Raw genomic sequence first — 23,041 nt, 5'->3', positions numbered from 1 at the left:
ATATGTAAGCAAGTGTTCTTTCCCTTGTCACTAAAAGTTAGACAAATGCATATATTTTGGATTTCCATCAACCATGGATTTTCATAGTTGATCTTGAAGAGAAAAAAATAAATCCTGAGGACACATTCTTATTAGAAAAATGGAAGTGAACAGACTCAGGTACCAAACAGGGAAGCTCAAGTGGACTTTATTACAGTTATTAGAATATGCAGGGACATTAGTGCACTGGTTCATATTTCATTTCTCAGATTCAATGCAGCAGCAGTCAGACGTTGACATACTTGTAGCAGCCCTCTCCTTTTTATACAAGAACAACGTGTAAGGTGGGAATTCCTTCCATCAACTTCTGAAAGATCCTTGAGAATAATGGAGGATAGGCCGAGCTAAACAATTTCTTCATAAACTGCTTGGCCTTTCAAGGAAATGCCATTAATACCAAACATCTTTAACAAAAGAAGTGATTAAGAAGTGCTTTTAACAGGGTGGTGTAGGACACTGATAACTGATTTTATCACCCCCTTTATAGTTTTTAAAGTCCATTCTATTCCATGATCTGGAAACAGTCCTTGAAAACTTCATTATAGCATCATTTATTTATTACAAATATTTACATTCTATATATTAGTGCAACTTTTATTTCCATACTTTAACAATTCCATCCCTTGATGCAGTTACTATAAACCCTTGAGTGGTCTGGAAAGTTGCAATATCTGTGATAATATCGTGATGTCCAACTGGGAGAGACTCCGGACCCTTCCGAGGGGTCTCATCAGTGGGCCCCATTTTTTGCTTGTTCTGAATTTCCTATGCAAAACAAAAAGAAAAAAAAAAAAAGAGAAAAAAGTGAAAAGAAAATATTGACAGAAAGGTGAGCACTGTCCCCCATGACAGTTTTCCAAGTTGTGAAGACCAAAAAAAAAGTTATCTTCAGACAAACAAAAACTCCCACCCTTTGATGGATGGCTTATAATTATTTCTTGGTTCATTTCTTTTCATCACACAAAACCTCTTTCTTGCTTTGAACTGACTTAACAGCTGATTAGGAAAATCACCATTGTTCCCCATATTTATTTTAATGACATACAAACTAGTACAATTTAACATTCCTATAAGGAAAAAGAAGCTACAGTAACACACATCTTAACATTCCAAGGGTTTTATAAAAACTGGTTCAAAGCCGTGGCTTCTGCATCAGGTATTATCTGGTAAGTCTAATTCCGTCAAAAATAACTAACATTTTTTCTTTTAAAGTGACTTCTTTCTAGCTATGTCAAAACACTGTGCTGATACCATCTGTAAGAAGTGAGATAGTTGCAAAGAAAGCTGTTGTGCAGTTAATGTAGCCCACAGGGCCATCATAAAAGCAAGCTAAACAGGTTATCAAACAAAGCAAAGTACCTGAACCACCTCTGTGCCCTCAATTATCTTCCTGTAGTATGACACAGACGGGCAATTAGAACTTCCAGCAACAATGTAAGATCTCTCAGGGTAGGCTAGATCCCAAAACCTAAACACAAAGAAACACAATAAAACTATTGCTCTTTTTTTTTTTTTCTTTAAATCAGCTGAACATGGCTGCTTAAAGCCTGTCTTGCTCTTGTGGTGAAAATGAGTACAATTACTACATGCTGTGTGTACTTAGTGGATGAAAGGAGCAGAGAAGTCAATATTCATAGCAAGCTTACACAAGTCATTTTTGTGGGTTTATTTCTGCTATGCTGCCTATCAAGAACTGTACAAAACAGTACATGTCGCATTTCAGAAAAGCAGAAGTTTGCACTAATTTTGGTGAGAACAATTCTTTCTGCTCGCTGACGCTTTCTAGTGAACACATCTTCAGTATTATTGTTTAGACTTCTTAGAGCTTACTCTTGCAATGGTTGGCAAAACTGAATGCACAGACAAGGCTAGAAGGGAGATCATCAAACAATGTTGTTGGATTTATTACCTTATTTTCATGTCTGAGCCTGCTGTCAGTAATATGGGGTTACCAGATGCTGGACTGCAGTATATTCCATGGATGCTGTTAGGAGAAGGCTAGTAGGAAAAAGAGGTATTTATTAAGAAGTACTGTCACAAGTTGTTGCGGTGCTTGACGAAGGGAGTGCATTCTTAATCACGTTTATACATGCCATTTCCAAATGCTTGTAACTTGGTTTTAGTTACTTTATTAATAGGCCACATCTAAGAATGTTAAGGTAAAGTACTTCCTTTTGTCTCTTGTGGCTCACAGAACAACACTACAGATTAAACCCTCCAAGATCCCAAACAGTTCTCAATGATGGCAAATAAGAGAGTTTATTCATCAGAGAATCAAGCAGGTGAAATTGGTTGAGAAGCACATGAACTCTCAAACTTTTATGGCATGAAGGCATTAAGGAAGGCACACACAGCAGAAAACAAATCACAAAGTTTCCTATTCGACTTTGCAAAGTGATCAAATAAAGTGAACCTGACAAACTTGTAGCACATACAAATTCATGTTCAGGTAGATTCCACATCTGCATTTGCAAAATTTATAGAAGATGCAGCTATCTGCTATTACATCCCAGATTGCTCCTTTCCAAGTAACTCCTGGGAGTGGAGTTCCATTCTTTAAGCTAACAGTTAAGTGTAGCAATGGCATTGTATTATAAAAGGAATGTGTGAAAGAACAGATGCTTATGGAGTACCCACATTCCCAGACGCTGCAAGTAAAAGTACGTACAAGATGCCATACCATGAATTTTAGCTTCATTAAGACCTTTCAGGCTTGCCTGGTTGACAGGTCTTGTGAGAATATGACTGGATACATTCCACATGCAGTGGAAGATACCAGTCAAGATTGACGTTACGCTACTTTTTTACCGAAGGAATTCAGTTTTGACAGCAAAACAATTACAGTGCCAAAATAAATACCAGAGTATGTTCCTGGTGGCAAACTGGCAAGGCCACAGAGACATGTAACTACTGATTCACAGCATGGAGGCTGAGATTGTTCTGGACCAGCTACAGAACAGAAGCAGGAAGAGAAAAAGACCAGACCTGCAGTTCTGAAAGAGGCGGCGCGCTGCTGGCCCACAAAGTGAAGCGTCGATCACCAGTTTCCATATCCCACATGGAGACTTCATTATTGCCTTGAACAGCTACAGGAAAGATAATGCCAGTGCATATAAATAAAACGTGCGGCATTGGTTCTCACTTGTCACTCTAATGACATGGCACAGAGGGTATGACATAGAGACACTCTTTACTTGCTCTCCAAAGCAGCTGTTAGTCTTGCTTTATCAGCCATGCATGTGTTTTGCTGTTTTTATCCCTTGATAGCAGCTTCAGTAAAGTACCTCACTCGTGAGAATTCAGAATCCTGCTTTAATCTTCCACCCTCTTTAAAAAGGATTAAAACCTCATAATTTTCTCCCTTGATAACTTCTCATGCTTCTTTAGGTGCAATGGATGGTCTGCCTGTTTGGCACTGTCATCAGTGACTTTAGAGATTATTCATAGGCAACTAAGATAGCAAATCCAAAGTTGTCAAATTCAGTAGCTACAATGACATTTCACACCCATATTTAAGGTAGATGGGCAAAGAATTCTGTTAAAGAGAATGTTTACATGTTTGGCATCAACCTTGTAGGCAAGGATTTTTCAATACGATTTTAAAATAATGAGTTTTGTCACCAATTTATTCTTTATCAGGGAAGAAAAACTAAGAAGCACAGAGAACATTCATTTATTTGCATGGCTTTTAAATAAATTTGATTTGGTCCCAGCGTGGTTCATTGCTGAAAGAATTAGTCAAACCTAAGAAGCAAGTTTAGGTAAAATAGGAATCTTATTTATGAATTCATTTTATAGCAACTTTATCAACCTAATTATCGCAGTATTAATTTATACTACTTGTCTTTTTTAGAATATCTTCCTGATGTGAACACATAGAAGTACTTTCCAGTATGAGCACAGCATATGACAGTGGTATGTGCAGTGAGAATGAAGCAGCTGTGAGCACACCAGATGAGGACTCTTGTAGGATTTTTGAAAACTCTAACCCAAGGAGCAGCTGGGTCGCAATTAAGTGGGGACTGGACATGGAACAGCCTTTTAGTCTCTGCTCTACAAGGGCACTGAATGCAGTGGCAGAATTCCCATCAACTTCAATGTACGTCATAATTCTGGGTTTTGTCTTATATAACATTTTGTCTACAAAAATTGATATGCTAGCACACAGGGAGGGACAATCATGAGGGTGATGCTCCAGAAAATAAGAACTGCAAAAGCTGTCGTTTTCATAGTGGCTCATTACCAGATTTTTTTTTTTACCTCTTTCCTTTTTTACATTTAGAAAGCTAAGAAGGGCACAGTGGTAGAATACAAGCATGAGCTTTCCCTTTTTCCTTTCCCCAAGCAAAACACAAGAAAAACTACAATGGAAGAAAATATAAATGAAAACAAACAGAAAGAACAACCATAAAGCAGGGCTTGAAGCAAAAATTGAAACAGAAGCTTCTTTAATCACAGATTCTGACAACAGTGAGGTACGTTTAAGATATTTTACCTGCAATAACCCAAGACTGATAGACAGGATGCATGAGCAGACGTCTGATTCGGGCCTTGGAAGGATGAGAATGGCTGGAGATTGGTAACTGAAATCTCATGTCCCAGCATGCCATGGTGCCATTGCTTGTGCCTGGTGAGAGATAGCTGTCCACAGTCAGACGGACAGTTACAAGGGTCTTTGTCCATATCCTGGTGCTCTATTTCTAGGAGATGGGACTTCAAGTAATTACAGGACAGACTGCTTCCCACAAATATATCAGGAGGTTATTTTCTCCCCTTATTTGAAAAACGGCATATTCTAGTCAATCAGATGGAGCAAAAGCTTGAGCTGTAGTTATTGTAAAGGAAAAAATCAAAGTGGGGAAACAAAAAACAGCTAATAAGAAATACACACTTACCAATACACAGCCAGCATTGGTGTATGTCCACAGCAAAGGAAGTTATGAGGCCTAACTTCAAATCATGTTTCAGTGTCCAAGCATTGCTGTTAGATCGCAAATCCCATCCAACCAGAGATCCATTAACCGTAGCATAAGCCAGCACTGACTGGGCTCCTGAATTGAAGTGATGCATATCTACCACACAGCCATCATCCTTCAAATCCAAGGATCTGGGTTAAAAGAATACACTGATTTAGAAACAGACAGTACTTTCAAGTTTAAGACTCCTTTCAATAGCTAATAACTAACAGCATTGTCTTCATGTTACTACTCAAGGGCTAGAAACAATTCTCCAGTCTTAGTCCAACACATGCTTACACTCTATCAACCTCTGTCTATAGCACCTGCAGGCCTTCTGTTAACAGCTCTTTGCAATGCTCTGTGTCTCTGTATCATGTATCTCCCTCAGACTCGTGTTCTGTGTTTCTCAGATATTCACCTATCAGAGCCTACTGGCACGGACACACAATCTCTTTTTTCCTCTCTGTTGCTGTACTGAGAGAACTGTGCTCAGTCACTTATTGTGTGTGACTGAGTATATGCCAGAAGGAAAACACATCTCTGGTTTGTAGTTTCCACCTCCCTTAGATTAAGCTTACTTCATATATGAACTTAATCTCAAACAGGAGAGGATGTTTAAAACAAAAGGTTACTTTTATTTAGAGCTGAAAAATGTTTCTGAGAGAGCTGTTGGATGTGTCCCTCATTCAAACTGGAAGACTAAGCAATTGAATTGGTGCCGAATATTCAAAACTGCTTATATGGGAAGGCTAAAAACAAAACAAAACAAAAAAACATTAAAACATCCAAACATTCCTCTAAATAGTATTCCATCCCTCGTATCTTTGCCACATTACTCGTATTAGGAGCCTGGGAGACCAATTTGCAGGCCTGAAGCCAAACTATGCATTGTATGTTTGTGAATGTCCATCAGTGACTTCTATTTAATAGAGTATTAATCAAGTTATTTTGGAGATTAACATGGTAATAGGGGAGGTAAGAAATGAGCAAACCCAGCACATAAATAAAAGAATTTAGAAATATTTAGATTTACTGACGGTTTCAAACTCATAATGAGTCCAGTGACACAGCAGATAGTGATAACCAAGAGCTCTAAATCCTCAATCCTGGGCTGTTGCCTTTCAGCACTTCTTTATGAAGCAGGATAGGACTATAGCCTTCTGTACAGCCTGGGATCAGCCAGCAGGAGCTTGGAGCAAACACACTCTGAGCAAGGCATACGCTAGCAGCTTGAGTTCTGCAGGGAGATTTAACTGCTGTAAGTACATACCTGCTTTGAATTGGTTGAATCTTAGGAGATTTAGGGAGCTTTGAAGCTTCAATACTAAGAAGCTGGATAGCACCGTTGTCTGAAGCTATGGCCAAGTAATGTGAGCCCTGGCAGAATGTAAGAGTCTTGACATGTCCTCCAATCCGAGAGTAGGTCAGAATTGACCTGAATGGTAAAAGGAGAGGGGGCAGAAAAAGAAGAAATGTATTTTGTGGCAATTTAAATAAGAATGACTTCTCTCAGACACCTATTTAAAACCAATGGCTCAAGAGACCTCTGAAAACAATGCTTTTTAAGAGTTTCAAAATTAGAAAGCAAAGCCTGAGTTGTTTCTGCAAGTTTAATCATCTATTTTTGAGCCTATGGGTTGTGACAGTCTCCAGGTGCAAAAGAACACATCTGTCTACCAGACAAAGAGAACATCAGTCTACCACATATCTCTATCAAAGCAGCATACTGTAGTTACTGTTATTTAACTGACACTACAGTTCACTGCATCTGTATTTTGAGATACATCCTCTTCTCCCAAAAATAATTCTCACAGAGACTGTCAGCCCCAAACCACCCATCTGTGTTTCAACCAACAACACAGCTTTCCTCATCAACTATCAGTGCATGAGACAGTTAATCAGAAAGCTAATCTGTTCCAAGAAAACTCAGCTTTAAGCAATAGCACCAGAATGTTACTTACAGAAATGAAATCAAAAAGCCTGTAATTACTAATCTGAAGCAATCCTTTTGCTGTTTCAATTAGTTAAGGAAAGAACAAGATTTGCTTGCAAATACTGTCTATTTCTACTATCTTGTGTTTGTATGCCAAGAGAAACACCAGTCTATATCAGTATGCAAATCTCCAACATAGCCACAAATGATTCAGTTTTCTCCAAGCTCTATGGTAAAAAACAGACTAAAATAGCAGCTCCGTGAGTTTTAAAGCTACCTGGTTGTAGTGGTTTTTCCTTCCATTTTTTGGCTGTTCCAGATTTTCACTGTGCCATCGTTAGAGCAAGTGGCAAAAATGGAATGTTCATCAGAGACCCGAATGCGGTTCACTGCAGATTTGTGTTCATGAAGGTGAGCTACCAACAATCCTTTGGGACGCCACCCTACAGGGAAAAACCAAATCACAAAGCCTGGCATTGATTTCGAAACCTAATGGGAAGATGAAGATTCCCCTGATCTCACCCACCAACAGGCGTATTGGGAAATAGCCATTATAGCTTCAAAGCATAGAAGGCACTGAAAACATAGAATCACAGAATCGTTTGAGTTGGAAAGGACCTTTAAAGGCCATCTAGTCCAACTCCTCCAATGAATAGGGCACCTACAGCTACATCAGGGTGCTCAGAGCCCTGTCCAGCCTGACCTTGAGTGTCTTCAGGGATTGGGTACAGGTGATGCATTTTTAGAAAGGCTATTTGCTCAACTCTACACTAAGCCTTATTGGCAGAACCAGTTAAGTATTTTCTTTTAGATTAGTTCCATGTGCATTCAGTGAAATTACAAAGAGCCCTTTAAAACACATGGACATTGTAGAGAAGCTAGTGCAAAGATCACCTGTAATCAGGCAGATAATCTGCCACAGACTCTATTGTAAACATCCTGCTTCAGAAACCTCACTGGAGCAGAGAGCACATGCTGAGCTTGAGACTAGTCACTTGGGTCCATGACCAGAAAGATAAAGATCTAGGTTCCAGATCCTCTTTCATAGGCAGGCAGATATTTTTCTAAGTAAGTGCTGTGGACAAAGAGCACACATTTCCTAAAATCTCCTGTTTTCCTAACGCTTTGCATTTTTTCCTCAAGATAATTAAGTTTTAACTCAAAACATTTTTCTTCTGTGCATCTGTCTATTGGCCCTGGTGGCCTGTGATTTACCTGGAGGTGGAGGCTTGCTCTCCCACTCAGCATTCTCCATCATCTGTTTGGCAATTCTTTCTGCATTACACTGCTCTCGCTTTTGCTGAATCAGCTGCTGCAGTTCAGTTTTGCAGGTGGTGATGCGTAACTGGTATGCAGATGGAGAAACTGTGCTGCTCAGTACCTGGACCGCTGGTTTCCTGGGTTGAACAACTGTTCCATCAGTTGCCTGTAAGAAGATGAGCACTTACAAATACATGCCTTACATATTACAAAGGTAAAGGCTTGCAGAAGTGATTAGTTTTAATCAAATATACAAAGGCAACAATACTAGGGACAATTAACTTTGTATTTTAGAGCCATCATGACAAAAATTCAATCAAAAACATCTCTTTGGAAACAATTACAACATGCAAAAGTATTCATATAAGAGCACGGACTGGGCTCTGAGCAACCTGATGTAGCTATAGATGTCCCTGTTCATTCACAGGAGTTAGACTAGATGGCTTTTAGAGGTCTCTCCCAACTCAAATGATTCTATGCAAAGACAGTGTTCTTCAGCAGTACCTGTGGGGAGGATGACAAAGTGGTGCAAATGCCAGCTGAGGACTCTGAACGAAGTGGTTTCCCAGCCTGGATAGCTTCCAGATCAGCAGTTTGCCCGTGTCCTTTGGGTATTGGCTGGGAGATGCTGGGTGGTTCCAGAGACCCAAACATGCTTTTCCATTCTTCATTTACATTTGAGTCTTGCTTTACATGTTTTCTAGCTATAAGGAGTTGGGAGGTAGGGGAGGAAAGGGAGCAAAAAAAAAGTAATACAGTCATGGCAGCCCTCACTCATTACTTTCTGACTAGACGTGAGACCAGTGTATACACACCAATTTATTATCTGCATATAGTTAATGGAGAAAAACTACTGCTAGGTTGTTTATGTCAGCTGACAGGGCTGAACATGTGGCAAGTGTTCTGTTTACCCTTACTAATCTTGCAGCTGACTCATGTAGTAATTAATTCCAATATCATGATTTTTTTTCCATCTAGAAAGCTGCAAGAATCCACATGAAAAATTTTTCCTTGTGAGAGTTACTCATTTATTGGCTTAAGTCAGAAGTAAGTTGGTAATGGAACAGCAGATAAATTGTTGCAAATGATCAACTGTAGACTAAAGAATGCTATCTATAAAGAAGAAATAATTATTTTCACCATTCCTTTGGAGTCACTTAAAACTGCAAAAAACATACAGTGAAATGAAAACATGGGACTAATTAAACATGGATGAAATTAGTGAAGAAAAGTTAAAGCCATAAAGACTTTATAGGCAAGAGTTCTAGGTGAAAGAAATCAGTCCAAACACCGACTGTACACACTAACTTTTAAATCCTGTCCACTCCTGGCTCCACATGATGCACAAAAATGAAAAATCCTGTTCTTATGTATACGTCCCTTTAAAATTAGATGGAAACCACTTGCAGACAAGCCTCTTAATCCTGGAAATAAGATGGCAATAGTTACATAGCTTGCAGATATTTCTGTATTCCGAGTACTCTCACAAGCAAAATATTTCATCTTTCACTGTTGCAGAGAGCATCACCAAACCTCATGTTTCATATAGCAGCATACTATCGAGAAACCATGCTAGGTTTCCTTATTGCTAATTCAGTGAGGGTGGCAATAATTATGTAGGATGAACTGAGTAAATTAATTCTATCTAGATAGACTACAAAATATACCAACCACGTTTGTCATCAGGCTCCTGCTTTGTTTTAACCAGATCCACTTGTCTCCTGATTATTCCCAGAACTGACAAATCAATCACTCCTTTCTGAGTGCTGTCATGCAGGTGGCTCTGATCCACAATATTGGCTTTAGCTTTATTCGATTTTAACATAAAGTCTTTCAGTGCTAACAGTTTGTCTTCTTCTTCCTCAGTCATCCCCTACAGAGTAAGAGAAAATATATTATTATTTTTTTGAAAAAGAAAATGCATCAAGGCATGCAGATGCAAGCAGTGGTAAAATTAAGTGACTGGCTCAGAAGCGAAGAGATGGAGCACATCCTCAAAACTCAAGACACCAGTCTATTACTAATTTGAAACTTTGGGCAAGTTCTTGTAGTTTTATCTTTCTTCCTCAGGTGAGGAAGAAAGGTGAGAGAAGAGCTGCATTTAATACTGGATCACCATCTGGTGCAATCTGCTTAACTGCCACCTAGGCTATGCCTACAGCCCACAAACACTGGGGTAAAAGAACACCACACACACTTGGCTGCAGTCCTTCCTCTTCCTGGTTCTCACTACTTCATGTGGTTGATTCTTACTGTTCCCCTTTTCACATACAAACTTCAAAACTTTTCACCTTCCTTCGGTTATTAATAACACTGTTATTTGCATGTCTGCCTCTTTAACAAATGCACACTATTCTCTCCAGCACGTTACATAGCCTATGTTCTGCACCACTAATATATTGCGTCTGAAATCTAAGACACACCACTGAAATCTTCAAAAAGAAAATATATGTGGTGATTTCAGACATAAAGCTGCCCTATTTTCTAGAGATCTTTTAAGAATCTTCCATCGGTTCTGAACTCTTTGTCCAATAAACTCTACTGACCCCCAGACTGGGATCCTCTAAAAGCAGCAACCGCAAGATTGCTGCAGAGACATACAGAGCCCAAGAGCCTCAACCCTGACTTCCAAAGTACGAATGAAAAACAATCACTTGTGAAAGTAGCTTCTTCAGCAGCTGTGCAATGGCAGGGTCCTCTGGGGGTGGACAGTCTGGGAGAACACCATTCCTTTTCTTCTGACGCATCTGAAGGTGTCGGAAAAGACTTGTGATATCCTTTGATCTTAAGACATAATCAAATATGGAACGGCTGACAGGCTCTTTAAGCACACTTAGCAGGACTATTTCTTTATCTATCTGCAATTCAAAAAGAGAAATCAGTCAATGGGAAGAAAGATATCCATTAAATATGGGGAAATGTAGCATTAAAGTGCTGTAGGTATCATGTCTACTTTTTCCCCTAGCCTACAGGTTGGCAATTGGACAGCAGTGAATGTTAATATAAAAACAAGCAAGCGAACAAATGAAAAAAATGACAACAACAACCAACCCAAACCAACTCTTGCTCTGAAGGCTTGTTTAAAAGCTACTTTCTGGCTCTGTCCTATTACCGTAACAGGCTGCCCAGAGGAGTGCTGGAGTCACCATCCCTGAAGGTTTCCAGGAAAAGGGTAGATGTGGCATTGAGGGACATGGTTTAGTGGGCATGGTGAGGGGTTGATGGTTGACCTACACAATCTTTTCCAGCCTTAGTGATTCTATGATCCTGAGGACATGCTTTCAAGCTTACAGTAACGGTAAGTAAAAAAATCAATCACACTATGACATGAAATTAAACATGACCATGCCAATAACGTACATACAACTTCTAGATCTTTCCTTATGTTGGTTATGTCAAATTTTCTCCATTTTCTTTCTGTTCCCCCAGCAGTCTCAGAACATTAACTTGACTGAGCTAAAATTCTACTACAAATACAATAATATTTCAGAACTGTCTTACATTTACCTTGTAAAAATACTTAATAGAAAAGCTCTTTCCCAGTATCAGATTACTGGCTTTTCTTTGATGTATACAACGGTATGTATAAAAACATGTAATTAAGTAATCCTCAAAAGCATACTTAGAGAATAGCAAACAGTCACAAGAAACTAGTGAGTTCAGGCATCATTTAGAACCATTAAGTTTGGGGAAGTTTGTTCATTACTGTAACAGAAAACAACTTTCTGTTCTCACAGATGGTGATTCAGTGTCTGTTTGTGTCCAGAGAACATCTGGACAAAAATTCTTGTACTCAGTTCAGCCTACTTGCAGACCTAACACTCCTTTGAGTTTATACATTTGTTTCAGTTCTTGATCTCTCCTGTTTCAAGACTAGATTTGAAGATGGTGGTAGCAAGTAATTGGGCGATACTGACCAAAATTGGGCAAAACAGACCACCTAGTTACTGACCTTGAGTTAAATGGCCAAACCATTTTGGCCCAAAATTATGATATAAATATTTGTATAAAAGTTGGAATACTAAAAACAATGGAGTGGGATGGGGTTGTTCCTTCACAATGCCATAAGACCTCATTACTATAACTTGCTCCTCAAAGCAGACTATTTACATGAAAAATAAATTCAAAAGTAGTCTGATCCAACTCAATATGACTTGTATATTCTGTGTAGTGTTGCAAAGGAAAGCAAAGATTTATACAGTAGAGTGAGAAAATAAAGTACTAAATGAACAAGATAGACATCTATCAACCAGTGCAGTACTACTGCAGTAGCTATCTAGGAAGAAAAGAAAAATATTATTTTAATTAAACTACCAACTGTGTGATTAAAAAAAACCCCAAACATTAAATACACATTGCACACTTCAATGCAAGTAATGCAGCTGCTTCTTATCTACTTAAATACTTGAGAGATGAATTCTACAGGTCCTAAAGCTGTATGCAAAGATGTCCATGCAAACACTGCCAGCGTCATGCAGGCCATTCCTAGACACAAGCTGAGCACTCTGCCCTTTGTCTTGGCAAAGCAATGAGAGTCTTGAATTGATAAATCACAAATGGCAATGGCCATTCATGTTTGCCAGCAGAGATAAAAAAAAAACACAACAACCCAAAAAAATCTGCCCTTAAAAAAAAAAGCAACAAAAAACAGAAAGAATGACAAAGCAATTAATGTTCTTACAGCCAGCACCATGGCAACAACAGACCACAGAATTATGACTGGTCAGGGAATATTCACATTAATATTTGAAGCATTACCTGTATTATTGGTTGTGTGATAAAGGGATGGAGGTATGGCATTAGCTTGCAGTAGACATCAGCAATATTTAGATACTGTGCAACCACAGTGATAAATCCCACTGCACCATAACGTATCCAAAGATTAGGATGGCACAGGAAAGGTGCTGAAAGAAAATTACTGTTAGAGTTCAAATTAAAGAGGGGACCATCCTATAAAAGGCAGCCTGCAATGTCATTTCCTCCCCCTAGAACCAACCCCAACTTCAGCCTTTCCTCCAGCAGAGCACTACAATTGACACCTGAAATGAGAAAATTATTTTATCAACTTTACTGGGCCAGTGGTGCGGAGCTTCCTTGCTGTTGCCAGAAAGAATATTTTTACTATCTATTCATTTCACTTCTTTGCAAGTCTGGAGTTGACAACGAGGAGACTAACCCAAAAATAAATGCTAACCTTAATTTGGGCAGTTAAAAAAAATTGAAGTACCAAGGATTTGTTTTTGTTTTTAAGTAAATAGTTTATTCATTCCTTCTTCCCTACTCTTCCTTGAACAGTCACTATTTATACTGTGAGATAACTAATGTTCTCCTGTTGGATTCAGAAGTCCATCTCAATTACATGGGTTTTACAAAGTTGTAATCAAGGGACAGCATCCAGTCATGAGATATAAAACCACAGATCACCTGCCCCAGATTCTGAATGCTTTTGAAAAGCCATAAAAGATAAAGTCTCAAAAGACTAGCTGGTTGATAAACAGCTAGCAAATTCTGGGCATGTCTAATTTGAGTAAACCCTAAAAGAGTACTACAGGTTTGCATACTGAACAGTTAGGCTATGAAACTTATATTAAGCTGGCCATGAAGCTTTCTGTAGTATGAAGTTTTCATTAATAGGAAAACAAGGTAACCACCTGCATTTCAACTTACCAATATCACAAGCAAATTCATAAATGTGAGGCTTTTGCAAGAGCCCTAACTGGCACATACAAGTAAGAGCATTGAGGGCCTTATAAATGACAAATTCTTCTGCATCACTGAGTCCTTGCTGAAGCAGAGGCTTCAGTATCGAGGAGCTTTGCCAGCCAACATAAGCAGCAACACCTGAAAATGTTAAAACAAACAAACAAACAGCAAAGACATAAAAATCCAAAGTAACGCTTCTTTGCTTTTCCTCTCTGAAGTTTAAATTTCAGTCCAACAGTATACAGAGATTCAGTGAGCTTTTTCCAAGAAAGTTATCAAAACAAGAAATACGTGCATTTACTGAGATAGCAATGCAGGAAGCAAATCTCAAGGCCTCAGTCTTACAAAACCCAGTACTCACACAGAAGTAAACGTAGAAGACACAATCTTTGTTAAAATTGATGGAAAAACAAAGTTAGACAAATATTCTGAAAGCTGTTTGACTAAAACCCATCTCTGTGCCTGCTGAAGTCCTCCCAGAGGTCAGGCACAGATGTAAACACACAGCAGGCCAGCACAAGTCTGAAACAGCGAGGCAAAAACAGCAGTACTCCTAAGGGTGGGGATGCAATGCCTGCATTTGTACCCATGGAAAGGGTAAATGAGCACTGATGAAAGAATGTTAGCAGGACTTTTGTCTTTTAATTTAGCAGCAATGGTTATTTGACGAGCATTCAGCTTCCTGAAAGGCTGAACTGGATACTAGACTAGTTATCAGCAAAGAACGTCTTTAAAATACATTCATTTACCTACTACAATAATTGCCAACAGTTGAAAAGAATCTTTTATAACAATCTTCTAAAACTTTTCCTGTCTGACATGGCCTCAAGATTTAGTTAGTTAGCTACTCTCTAATTCTTTACCACCACAAAGCCACCTAGCCCCTAGTTTCAAAAATAAATTCAATTTTAAAATATAATTCAAAAATCTCTGAAAGAAGCCAAGATTAAAAGTAAAATTAATGCAATCCCTTTGAAGCTCATGGACCAAAACTTAACAGCCACATCTCATCAGAAATAAATTGCTTTCTTATTCTTTTCTTCTCCTTTCCCACACAACAACCAGCCAGTGTCCACATGAAACTGTCATCTGGGATTGCTTCCTTGGATTAGTAACCCATCTAATATAATTAATCTCTGGCAACTGCCAGGGAGATGGACTTCACTGAAATTCTGATCCTTCCTTTTGCTTTATGTCCATCAAGCTGACATTGCTTCTTGCAAGCAACCAGGCAACTCCTCTGGTCATTCTCAAGAGAGAAGTTGTTTTTTCATCAAATAACTCAGGCTTATTGTTGCTGTTGTCATACACAGCACAGACAGGTAACTGTATCTGCTTCTAACCCAGTTACTGGGGATTGACAAATATCACACAATTAGATGGCTTCCCATCACAATCAAGTTTACTCATTAAATAACTTCTTCACTTCTACTCTAATGTGGTAATCAGCACAAAATTTTTATCACACAAACAGGTTTATTGAGGAACGGGACCATGCACACATGTAAAGTGATGCATCTTCTAGATGGCTTGCAGATATTTTAGCATATATTTGTCATAATTCCGTTTTTTCAATTAGCAGCTTCAGGAAAGATTTAAAAAAATAAAAAGTAAAAATAAACAGAATTAAAATTTTGTTGTTGATGTTAATCTAACTTGATCTTAGATCTGTCAGTCTCCTTTGTAAGAAACAAAAAAAGCTACTTATATTTAGATGGTTTCTTCTTCCCTCCATAGAGAAACATTTACACAACAATTCAGCATGTCACTTCCTAAAAATTACATACAACTTTAGAAGAAATGGCTTAGCAGTTTCCAAGATATGAAAAAATGATTCTGTTTGGCTGAAACCAAACCCTTACCCACAATGCTGTCAAAGAAAGCTCCTCGAAGATGCCAGTCATTCTTATCATTTAAGAAAGTGATCATATGAGATAGAAGAACGTCATTGGCTTTTTGACGTCCAAAAAACACACAGAGACGTGTTATTCCATTTTCCATTAGTGTTTGTTTCACAATATTTTCTGGGTCGCTCAGCAAAGTGACAACTTTCTGCTGGACCATTTCGTGCAAAGCTTGCAGCTCTGCAAGAGACAAAAGAGTGAACAATTAGATTGCTGAGAAATAGGATGTGCACACATACTGCATGTTGCTAAAGGAGTTAAACTGGTATCCTGAAAAACACCATAGAAAAACTTGCTAAGATAAATAATGCAACAGAATCTCAGCAATTCCAAGGACTGGCTTACGAAAGACTTCAGACTAAGCATGAGGGTAGTGGCAAAGTCAGACTACAGAAATGTGAGACAACAGTGCCAGAGAAATGCAATTCTACATTTGTCTTAATTTCAGCTAAGATGATCCAACTCATTTTGTTTAAAAATGAAATGCAGATGTGAAAAAGCATCAGATGGGTCAGCGGCAATATTACTGTGTTAAAGGTGCTTCAAGACAACTCTGGTTTTAGGTGTCCATTTGACCATCAATTGTAAAATCTGTGAATCGACAAGAGCATGTTTTTATTTAGGGAGGTAGACTGGCTTAATTAAGGTCAGAGAGAAATAAACAATACTTGAAAACGTGAGCACTTGCAACGTTACAAATTCCTAGCAGTTGAGCTAACAATAGTGGCAAAAAAATGAAAGTGATCTCACCCCTTGCTTCTGTTCTGTGGTGCAACTGAGAAAAAAAATTCATTAAGTAGAAATAACAATATCATGGATGCATAAGCTAATACTGAAACCCACAATGGAAATTCTCAAGCAAATTGCACAAAATTCAGATATTGCTATTCCAGCTTTGCAGGGGTAACTGCCATTTGCCCACAGGCAGACAGCTAATTTACTTTCCAAAACACTTTGTCAGTCACGTGGAAAAGTTGCCTTCTGGGTTCAAATTTCTCAGCCTTAGTTTCTGAAAGCATGAAAATAATAGAACCATTCAATTTTTTTTCTCCCTTGCATCACTACTTTCATGTCCCAGCTAGATGGGTAATACAGGACAGTGTTTCTTAGGAGCAGAGCCTGTAAGATGGACAACTGTGAGCGCCCAATGGCTTACACGAAGGAACTAAAAGGAATTTTTTTTAAAGTATCCTTCTGCAGCTATTTAAAATATAATTGAAGCATGTCTTTTTCGCTACCAAACGGTGTATGCATGAGAAATTCACCAATTAAAATCAGTTGTAGGTTCATGTACTTGCCCCAGAATAGATGTGTGTGTTTTTAACCACAAGCTTCTCAGTTCAGAAAACTTGCTCAGTATTATTCAAGAAACATATGTATTACAAAAGGGATTGAAGCTGACACATAGTCCACTTATTACTCACCCCTCCTTGCCAAGGGAAGGAAAAAAACCCACCAAACAACTCTGTGCAACAGTAACAATAGCACAGATGACCATATTACTGTCAGAGACACCCACATTTTTGGCATCTGCAGACAATAAACAAGAATAGCCAGGCACATGAACAGTTGGGGAAGAGAACGACTGAAAAATACAGTACTGTGACTATGCCAGAACTTGTCAGATTTTTCAAAGTCAACCCTGCCAAGCACATCAGTGGAAGTGGTATTTGGAACAGAGCTGACTTGTTGAAGGGACCACAAAGTTGGATATACAGTTAGCCAGCCTCAAATACCTTGAGAACTTCTGGAGAACTGTGCTCATTCCTTTCTTCCTTTTTGTCTTTCATAGTGTTCACAAAGAGGCGCCAGTTTGTGACAGATACTAGCTGAGGTAAGGCATTTTTTCCCATTTATAGGGAGGCTAAGTGACAACAAAAAACAGTGCTACCTAGGAGCTCCGGTGTACAATTTGCTATTACAAAGAGGCCAGGTAAGTGGAAGTGACATTACCTGTATCATAGTTATCACTAGGGTGAGACGTTTCATCCATTTCTTCACCATTTGGTTCATTTTCCATATTTAGGTTTTTCAGCTGGACTAACTCCAGAAATCTTAGAGCTGTTTCTGCCAACAAAGCTATGTTTTCTGCAAAGGAAAACATTTTGGTTTAGAATTGTTCTAATTTGCCAATTTACAGACTTCTGATGGTCCCCTTATGAGATATTAAAACCACTCGGAATACCAGTCAGGATGGGCAAATAGCACTGAAATGACACAGTATGTTCTGAAAATGTACTTCAGGGACTTGTACCTGGTAGCTCTGCTGTGCCTAGGGACACATCCTGTCACAGTAAGACTGTGTAAATGAGTGGAAAAGTTATAAGGATATCAAATGTAACTGCAACTAATTTTAGTCTTCTAAAGTAGCCCAAAATACCACCTTATCTCAGGTGGATGACTACGTAGCTTGATAGAACTGAAAGGCCAATTAATAACAACCCCAAACAACAACATGCCACTATGCCAGGATTTGTATCCTTGGGGTTACCCTTGAGGGCTGGGATCCAATTTGAAGACATTTGTCCCTTTGTCTATCCATGCCATTTGGCACCATCCTGCAGTGTTTGGAAGCTGCTGGAGTAACTCGGGCCATACGGGTCAGGCAATGGCTGGCACAAGAATAACCCTGCCAGGGCTTATGTCCCACGTAAGCAGCCATTCTGAGTCTCGGCCAAGACAACATCAACATGCCAATGGAAACTGCACACAGCCTGCATTAAATCCTGTAAGTCACCAGTCACACTGCTTCCAAAAGGTGTGTTAACATCATTGAACTCACATATATATTTTTAAAGTCAGCCTGATATTCTTATTTACTTATTAGCTTATTGAAATTCAATTGCTTTCTTAAAAGAAAACTGTTTGAATTGAATGCAACCTAACCAGACTTAGCTATCTGGTTCGACTCACCATCTACACCATGCCTTTGACAGTGAGCTCAATCAGTATAGTTAGCTTAAAAAAAAAAGCCACACAAACACATCACCTGGGACATTGTCAACTGAATTGTGCTTTTGTAAACAAAACGGTCAAAGCAAATACCAGTAAGAGGTAAATAGTAAATAAGAGTGTTGTTACAAAATTGCTTCCTGAACCACCACGATTCAAATATCTGAATAAACATACAAAGAAAACATCTCTGAAGGTATAAGCCAGACTATTACATAGCAGATAATCTCAGCCCTAAACACCAAATTTCATTCTGTGGGAAAGCAACTGAAATATAACAACAAATTGATGCTTTACGTATGTTTCATATTTACTAATTTCAGTTGGGCCACTCTAAGCAATCAATCTGAGCTAGCAAAATGCGAACTAAGGTAAATTAATTAAATCTGCAGAGGGTGGGCAGGCTCTGTTCACATGCATATGTTAATACATGGTTGATAGGAGAAGTACTTTTACTTGTTATGTCCTTGTTTATCTAGAGAACAGAGGCAGGGCTACTTCCCTGAACAGCAGGCCCTTACCTTGGCTGTGAGCACACAAAACAGTGAAAGAAGAACATTAAAAAGAGGATTTGGAGTTTTGATGGATTTCTGCTTACCAGCATATGCAAGTCTGACGATAGTGGCTTCATCCTGGGCCAAGTGTGCAATGCCTGGCAGGATATACTCTGGGTAAATGTTAATATCATTGCGTGGCACCTCTTTGACGAGAGCAAGAACTTTAGTTAGTGTCCTCACTGATTCTGCCCTCACTCTGGGCACAGAGTCGTTGCTGAAATGTAACAGATAAGGAGTAATACGATCCAGAAGAATCTCAACACTTAATCTTGGTGCTAAATGAAGAATCAGCTCCAAAGCAGCCAGTTTTGAGTCACAGTATTTGAGAGTCTGTAAACAGGAAGTTATCACTGACACTAGGATAACCAGCCCATTCTCTTTGGTCTCTCCCTCAGCTTTCTCCGTGCGATCATGGCCACAGAGATTGTGAATGATGTTGTCCAGATCTTTACGTATGACCAATATACGCTCATCTGCTGATACAAATGTTTCCTTGGCAAACTGGGCCATATAAGGCTGAAGGAAAGTGTAAAATATTTCAGGAAACGCATTGTTACGTTGCTGTTTCAAGTAATCTTCAGCTGCTAAACGTTTATCTGGCTCCCGATGGACCATCTGAGTGACCTTGAGAAAGGCAGAAGAAGGAGGGAGCAGGAGAGAAAGATTAATGGTTTAGACATTCATAATGCAAAAAAAAAAAAACAACAACCCAAACTCACAGTCAAAATCACCAAGCAATTTGTCACAAAAGGAGGTGAAATAAACTACACACAGACCACAGAAATGGTTCTGATGCTGCAGCCCACCCTTACCAGCTCTCTGATACTGCGGTCTTCAATTTTGTTTAGGACTTGATCAGGGGAAAAGAGGCCATTTCTGTAAGCCAGAAGCTGAGATAAATCAAACAAGGGGACGCCTTCTGTGAACAGCTCTGCTATTACACAGCCTGGGGGGAAAAAAAAAGTCAAAGATGTGAGGGAACTGCAAACAGAAATTTTGTTTTCTGTACACAGATAAAAACAGATCCTATGTGAACCTTAGCTTGATTAAAAACAAGGCTAATGAGCTGACTAATTAACTTGTGGAAAGGGGTAGCATCTCCATCTCTAAAAACTGGCTTTTGCCTCCCAGGTATTTTGCCTCTGAAATGCCTCTCAGGCATTCTATTTCAAACATGCCAACAGCAAAGAATTTTGCAATTAGGAAACATGAGGTACTGATTTCAACCACCTGCCAAATGGAAAATATATCAGAAAATGAACCCACATCACCGTTACAGGGAAGAGTGCCAGTAAATCAAGCATGGACTAAGCAAGAGGTCAAAGTAAGAACAGTAATGCTAAGGGCAGCATACATTCACTCAAACAAGTTCCTAAGAACAGTGAGAAATAAGAAGATTGGCAGGCATGGCACCCTGTTGTGTGTATGATGCATGTCCTCTTCAAAGGCTTGTGTCCCGTTCCTGCAGTTTGCTTTCCATGGTTAGGATCTTGTCCTGTCAGTGGAGCAGCCTGGAAACTTGGCTGGTGAAAGCTAAGTAACCATTACTTCAACTTTCAGGTTTTAATTATTTTTTTTCTAACAGGCCAAACATATGACTCAAAACAATCCTGTGACTCAGGACAGGCTCCCACAGCAGGACTCTATCAAGAATTTCTGAGTGGAACCATGACAGGAGCTTACTGAGTTATCCAACTTCCTGCTTTTGGGAAAAATATAATGACAAGGAGATTCTGAAGCTAATATTGCCAAATTGTGCTGGAAAGCAGCTCTGTTCCCAAGCAGTCAGATCTTAACTGTGCCACTGACTGGCTCCTCCTCATGGTCCCATGAAACATACACTGCATCCCTAGGACCTCAACCACCTGATGATCACAGTCTGTGGCCTATAGAGCCACCTCTTTTCCAGGGCAGAGATAAGCTGTAACAGAATGGTGACTGACTGCGCTCCTCAGATAACATGGGGATGCATTTAAGTCATGCAGCTTACTCTATTGTGCCTGTACTTTTTCTGTGACTGAAAGATTTAGAGACCAGTTCTAATGCTTAAGGTAAGCAATTTTTTTCCACAAGCTGTTCTCCAGGCCTGCTGTAATCAAAAAGCAAAAGATAAAAAGTAAAAAGAACAAACAAACAAAAAAAATAACAAGCTTCTTTGCACCCCTGACCAGCAATCATGAAGGCCACACGGATCTCTCTCAGTACCTGCAGAAAAGATGTCCATTGCACGTTTTAACTCCCCCCTTGTTCGCTGGTTGCTGTTGGCCAGGTCTACTAGAGGAGTGGAGGGATCTCGCATGTTTTCCAGCTCCGTGGCAAACATGCTGCCATCGACAAAGCGCTCGGGAGCGATGTAGCACGTCCTCCTCCGCGACGTGTCGAAGAAATAGTTGAAGTCGGCAGGGTTGTCTTCAGGAAGATAAGTTGGCTTAAAACTGGCAAAGTCCGTCAGAAGAACCCAGTTCCAGCTGGTCACCATGATGTTTTCAGTCTTAATGTCCCCATGGCGGACGCCAGATTTGTGCGCTTGGTCCACCGCCGTCAGGATCTGGAAAGCGATCCACCTCTTCTCGATGTTATTGAGGAACGGCCTCGTGCTGATCCGATCGTACAGGTTGTCCCGCACGTATTGCCTGAAGAGCATGGCGGCCTTCTCGGACAAGGTCGCTTTCTGGAAGGGGAGGCAGTTCTGTGCCGAGTGCAGCCGGATCTTCAGCTCCTCCAGCTCCTGCTTGTAGCTCGTCAGGGGCAGGGTCGGGTCCTGGATGGCAAACACCTTCACCACCACCAGCCCCTCCCGGTGCTTGGCTCGGGCCACCTTGAAGAAGCGGGTGCTCCCCAGGCTTTTGTCATACTCGAAGTCGTGGATGTCAGAGAAATAGCTGTCCACCGAGAGGATCTGCGACGGGGCGATGCCAGCCAGCTGGTTCCCCATGGTGGCCCCTCCTGCAGCGACGGGCGGCACCCGTCCACCTCGGGAAAAAGACAACGAACGTTTCAACCCGGATAGGCTCGGCCCGACCGCGATCTACCCCCTTTCCCGCGCAGCCTCCGCTTCCCCCAGGCCGCGGTCCCGCGAGGGCCCCGTCGCCGCCACTCCCGCCCCTTTCTGGGCTCCCCCACCGGCCCCAGCTTCGGGCGGCACCGCGGCCCCTCGTGGCGCTCACCGGCCAGGCCCGGCCCGGCGCAGCCCGCCCGGCCTGGCAGAGCCGGGACACCCCCGGCCGCGGGATGCAGCGAGGCGGGACTGAGAGCGGCGGAACCGGCACCATGAGCTGGGCGGGGACGGGGCGGTGCCGTGAGCTCACATCCTGCGCCGGCATGTCGGCCTGGGGTCGGGGAGCTTTTCGGCGGTGACCTGGGGGTAGCTTTTTCTTATCCCCGTTATCAGAGACTCCCCCACCATGCCCGCTGAGCACGTCCCTCAGTGGCACATCCACACGGTTCTTGAGCACCTCCAGGGACGGTGACTGCACCACCTCCCTGGGCAGCCTGTGCCACTGCATCACTGCTCTTTCTCAGAAGAAATTCTTCCTCATATCCAACCTGAACCTCCCCTGGTACAACTTAACTCCCATCCCAACACTGTTACCTGGGAGCAGAAGCCGACCCCCACCTCACCACAGCCTCCTTTCAGGCAGCTATAAAGAGCGATCATGTCGCCCCTGAGCCTCCTCTTCTCCAGACCGAACAATCCCAGCTCCCTCAGCCGCTCCCCGTAAAATTCGTGCTTCA

At 40.6% G+C, this 23,041-nt stretch overlaps 1 protein-coding gene across 1 annotated transcript; it reads right to left on the bottom strand.

Moving 5' to 3' along the window:
* Positions 1-171: 171 nt before the first annotated feature.
* On the bottom strand, positions 172-22,289 carry PIK3R4 (phosphoinositide-3-kinase regulatory subunit 4). Its single transcript, XM_042888842.1, has 19 exons — positions 21,512-22,289; positions 20,119-20,252; positions 19,348-19,930; positions 17,751-17,885; positions 15,756-15,977; positions 13,858-14,031; positions 12,949-13,094; positions 10,845-11,048; positions 9,862-10,063; positions 8,695-8,894; positions 8,146-8,356; positions 7,208-7,373; positions 6,268-6,432; positions 4,935-5,146; positions 4,535-4,666; positions 3,025-3,125; positions 1,949-2,037; positions 1,399-1,507; positions 172-804 (listed from the first exon to the last, which is right to left on the bottom strand). The coding sequence occupies exons 1-19, from the start codon at positions 22,239-22,241 to the stop codon at positions 634-636; spliced, it is 4,086 nt and encodes a 1,361-aa protein (XP_042744776.1). The 5' UTR covers positions 22,242-22,289; the 3' UTR covers positions 172-633.
* Between the last annotated feature and the right edge of the window lie 752 nt (positions 22,290-23,041).

This window comes from Lagopus leucura, unplaced genomic scaffold (assembly GCF_019238085.1).
Source record: "Lagopus leucura isolate 7727_CA_CO unplaced genomic scaffold, USGS_WTPT01 Super-Scaffold_100157, whole genome shotgun sequence".
NCBI lineage: Eukaryota > Metazoa > Chordata > Aves > Galliformes > Phasianidae > Lagopus > Lagopus leucura.
Note: the sequence above shows the minus strand (reverse complement) of the source record. Positions and strands in the feature narration are given on the sequence as shown.

Excerpts from the sequence above, each read along its gene's own strand:
- PIK3R4 (XM_042888842.1), bottom strand. The coding sequence starts at position 22,241 with ATGGGGAACCAGCTGGCTGGCATCGCCCCGTCGCAGATCCTCTCGGTG. Across the intron at positions 10,064-10,844 it reads TGAAGAAGCTACTTTCACAA|GGGATGACTGAGGAAGAAGA; the intron begins GTGATTGTTTTT and ends CTTACTCTGTAG. Across the intron at positions 2,038-3,024 it reads CGCCTCTTTCAGAACTGCAG|CCTTCTCCTAACAGCATCCA; the intron begins GTCTGGTCTTTT and ends TTTTCCTACTAG.